At 33.2% G+C, this 4,737-nt stretch overlaps 1 protein-coding gene across 1 annotated transcript; it reads right to left on the bottom strand.

Moving 5' to 3' along the window:
* Nucleotides 1-273: 273 nt before the first annotated feature.
* LOC123539971 (uncharacterized) lies at nucleotides 274-3,052 on the bottom strand. Its single transcript, XM_045324757.2, has 2 exons — nucleotides 2,323-3,052; nucleotides 274-491 (listed from the first exon to the last, which is right to left on the bottom strand). Exons 1-2 carry the CDS (start codon nucleotides 3,050-3,052, stop codon nucleotides 274-276), a joined length of 948 nt encoding a protein of 315 aa, XP_045180692.2.
* Between the last annotated feature and the right edge of the window lie 1,685 nt (nucleotides 3,053-4,737).

Raw genomic sequence — 4,737 nt, forward strand, 5'->3', positions numbered from 1 at the left:
ACTCACGACGGCAGATGTTGCAAATTTTTGCACTGTAGTTAGGCCAGAATGTGATTTAAATACATCTAATCTTTCAGAATCCCTTTCTTATTTAAAATTATTTTTCGTTCAAATTATTTTCAAAAGAATATAGTAAACAATTATATTTTTTTCTACGTTTTTGAAAGTTTACTTCTAAATTAAATTCAAAGCGAAATGAAAATGATTTATCTCCATTTGGTCACTGTTTAAATGTGTTAATACTCAGATGTAATTCAAGTACATAGCCTTCTTTCAAACTGATGGAATTCTTTTATTCTTCCAGAACTGTCTTTTTATCGATTCATTTGTACTATTCATTAACAGCTTCCCAGCAATATCTACGTGAAGTGGTCTCTCTGGCAGATTGTCGTACTCTGCCTTCCACTCTGTAAGAAGCTTGTTTGAAGGACCTTCGTTTGAGGTATAATGTAGACCTGCTTCCCTCCAGCTATTGCTGAGTCCAGCATGTCCTAAAACGTAAAAAGATACGTAATGATATTAGGATTTTTGCAGAAATTATATAAAGCTAGTTTGAAAGATATCTTTAAACATGTAGTGTAGGCTAGTTTTCCTTCAATAGATGTTGCGGCTACAATGACATAAATGTGTAAGTGTATGTAATATGAAAAGATATTTAGCAAAGTTGTTTGAAAGCTTGTTTCTAAATATCAAGTAAAGTATAGGCCAGTCTTTTTTATTGCCGCTGCTTAGTGCATTGTATTAAGCTTTATTATATACCTATAAAATTCTGTAAAAAAATCGGCTTGTATTTCACAATTAAATATGAACAGTCAGACAAAAATTCCGTATTGTACCTTTTAAATTCCGTATTGTACCTTCCATATTGTATGCTGCCGGACTATTTTCATTAATATGCATGACCCGACACATTCCTATAGACAGCGTACATAAAAATTTCAATAAATTCCATTTAATATCGCTAAACATTGAAGATTTCTTTCAAGAACAAAACAAGAATCAGCATGGTAAAGGTATATAATAAAAGGGTCATTATAACAGTAGCTAAATCTGGGACTTTGTATTCGGCCCTCTTGCGCGCCTCGTGAGATCCGATGTGGCAAAATCCACTCGAGCATAATACTGCATCCCAGATCAAGCTACTGTTATAATAACCCTATTTTATCATATGTTTGACGTCGCTGGAGTGAAATAAAGCCATTACATAAAACTGATAATACACTAGTGTAATAACGCTTTGACGTCTTTAAAGTATCGGAGTAGTTGGTCAAATTGACTTGTTTTATAATTATAGTTAAAGACAGTATAATTTTTGATGTTTCGGCAGAAAAAGCTAACATGTCATAAAAAGAATATATTTTTGACTTTCCACATTGAATTTATTAAACTCGTTGAATGAAATTGATAATGCTCGGCAGACCCTCGCATTTTATATTTTTATTCAACTCGTTTAATAAATTCACTATGAAAAGACACTCATGTAAAATCCTCTATTTAAGAAATGTAAAATAATTCTAACCAAACTATAAAAGGCTTGATTGACGTCATTTATTTCAAGTGTAGTATAGGCCTATACCTAAAACTGGTATGTCATACAATGTAAGAAGTGCGCATAATTAACATATGAGATATTAGCAAACTTGTGTGAAACTTAGTGAATGTCATATTTGAAGTGCAGTTACTGCTTTGTTTAGCATGTCCTTAAATATAAATAAAAACAATTGTAAGTAATCTTGATAAACGTTTTTATCAAAATTGTTTGAGGTTTATTAGACTGCCCCAAAGTCCGGGAAGTCTTTAAATGTAAGACGTGGCTGTAATCAAATTATTTAATAAACCTTTTAGACATTGAATATATAAGTTATCTTCTTAAAGTCACCATTTGACTCAGTTTACATAAAATTATCTAACTTTTGCAATATGATTCAAATAAATGATTATTACTAATCTCTTATTGTAGTTCGGTATATTTTTTGTGTTGTGGATACCTTCAGCCGCTGAAAAGAATATTTTACAAAATTTTCCAACAAAATACCCGATGGATAACGTGTTTTGTTAATATGGGAGAAATATTACGTATAGTCATACGATTGTTATACTACATTCGGTATTTTTGAGGAGGACCAATCACCAAAATTTGCTGGTCGCAAATGTTAGAATTGATGATTTTGTTACATTAACACCAATATTGCGGTACCATCTGATCGGAAAATAATTGGTCACTAACTATGTTTAGATTAAATCAGTATCAGAGTGGAAAGGCTTTAACAAAGCATGCATGGAAAAAATATTTTTTCAAACAAACATGGAAGTGATACTTACCAGGGAAATTAGAGTAAAGTGTAAACTCCTTATTCAGCCACGCATAATATATATGCCACATTTCCCACATACTATCAGCCTTTCGTTGTCTCTGGAAGAAAATGTACCAGTTTGATGCAATATTTCCTGGAACGTACGGCTGAATATTAGTCCGGCCACGCAGCGAGTAAAACCATTTTAAAAATTCTATCCAGTTATTTGTAACCGGAGAAAAACCCCATGTCCCTAGAACGGGATAAAGGTATACCAAACTACCAGCAGGTCCGTCAAGGACTGTGTTGTCAGTGATGTGGTGTTTTATTGAATATCCTTGCAACGCGTATCCGTTTACCTCAGGAATATTGTCATATTTTCTATGAACGGCTTTCAAGTACTTGTAAAAATACGGAGAAACAGTTAAATCATCCTCAAGTATAACCGCAATCTCTGACATGTTTTTGATTGGTTTCCAGGAAGTCAGCCATTGGCCGTATATTCCGGCGTGTTGTTGCCTTACAATAACATCATAAACTCCATATTTGAATACAAATTCTTGCGCGGTTTTCGTTGTTAAATTATCAACAAGTCCGTCTTCTGACCTGTCAATCCAAACTTCTAACTTAATAGCATCCGAGTAATAGACAGCTTCGTTTATTGAATTCAGCAGTCTGAGAAGTGACGCTGCTCTGTTGAACGTTAAGACGACAATGCGTAGAGCGTAATGATTATTTGTATTGTTAGAAGATGCCATAATGAAATTTTCTTTGTAGTTATACGGAATGGTGTGTTTTACATATGTCACACGCATATCAATTGACAAAATATAGGTAACGATCATCAGAACTATCAAAAACAACATCAAGTCCAAGCAGTGTCGTTGACCACCCTTCATTGTTCTGAAAGACGTGTGCGTTTAGTCAAAACTTCGAGTAGATCTGAGCACCCTTCATTGTTCTTCCAGTATGCCTTTATTCATACGTTCGAGTAAAGCTGAACAAAATTTAATGTTCTGACAGAACCTGTGGTCATAACTTGCAGATATGAACACCTTTTATTGTTCGTGCAGTATGCCTTTATTAATAAATTCGAGTAAAGCTGAGAAAAGATGGTTGTTCAAACAGTACATTTGGTCATTGCTTGGAGTGGAGCTTAGTACCATTCTTCTGACAGTGTGCATTTATTAATAACTTTGAGTAAAACTAAAAACCTTTCATTGTTCTGACAGTGTGGCTTTACTTATAACTTCGAGTAACGCTAAGCGTTCTTTATTGTTCTCACAGTATGCCTTTATTCATAACTTCAAGTAAAACGAAACGCCTTTCATTTTATTGACAGTATGGCTTTACTTATAACTTCGAGTAACGCTAAGCGTTCTTTATTGTTTGTGCTTTTATTCATAACTTCAAATAGTGCTGAGCGTTTTTCATTGTTTTAACAGTATTCCTTTATTCATAACTTGGAGTAATGAGAGCTATCCCAGTATCACCTTTCGTTTTCTATATGAAGGCTATTTAGATAAAGCTTTACCGTCGTATGATTAATCATTGCATTTGACATAATTTAGCAGAGGAGGGCACATTTAATATTTGAACATTTACTTAAATTATTCATCATGTGAAGTTGTTTGTGACTTAAATTGCCCGTGCTTTAATTTACTTCATGCCTCTGCTGTACTTCAATTCTTCATTTAAATTCGCTTATTTTAAAGTAAATCAGAAGTTAATAGAATTCGTAAATCCTCGAAAATGAATTAAGTTTCGTTAAAATATCCTTTGATAATTACTAAATATATGGTTAATATGATTAAGCTATTTGAATATCCACTAAGATACGAATACGCTTCTATATATCCCTATAATGGTGTAATTCTAAGCAGACCAGATACGTATTGTGTGTTTTAATGAAACTAGCTTCAAAACAACCAGGCAAAGATAATTAAACAACTTTGGCTCAATACTGTAAAAGGTGTGTACTATTTCATTATCGTTATTGATATTTTACAGTTTTTACATTTGCAATGACAAGACAACGTTTGGAATTGTGTGTGTTCCAAGTTTATTTGAATAATGGCCAAGACATCAATAGGTTTGATGACCGTACATGTTCTCTCTATCGTTGTGTGGCTGATCAGACAAATCGTCACCTTGACAGTATTTTTTTTACGATAATCTGCGATATATCTTATTTACAACGGCAATAGTTGCCAAACTGGAATTTCTGTATTGTTAAAGCTGATTTGTAAAACAGAATCATAGCCATAACCTTAGACTAGCCACTAGACTGATAATAACTATATTTCTATATTTATCCCTTTTTTATAAATTCAATTTCGTAGAGACAAAAGCCAGTCTATTTTAGAGATTTTCACACAGGGCTGATGTTGAAATTATCTATGATATTGGACATAGGATATAGACTGGCTCAGTTCACTACATT

This window comes from Mercenaria mercenaria, chromosome 16 (genome assembly GCF_021730395.1).
Source record: "Mercenaria mercenaria strain notata chromosome 16, MADL_Memer_1, whole genome shotgun sequence".
Classification (NCBI taxonomy): Eukaryota; Metazoa; Mollusca; class Bivalvia; order Venerida; family Veneridae; genus Mercenaria; species Mercenaria mercenaria.

What these genes read in the sequence shown, in the direction of transcription:
- LOC123539971 (XM_045324757.2), bottom strand. Translation starts at nt 3,052, where the DNA reads ATGGCATCTTCTAACAATACAAATAATCATTACGCTCTACGCATTGTC. An exon ending in ACTTTACTCTAATTTCCCTG is followed by an intron (nt 492 to 2,322) that starts GTAAGTATCACT and finishes TTTACGTTTTAG; the next exon opens with GACATGCTGGACTCAGCAAT.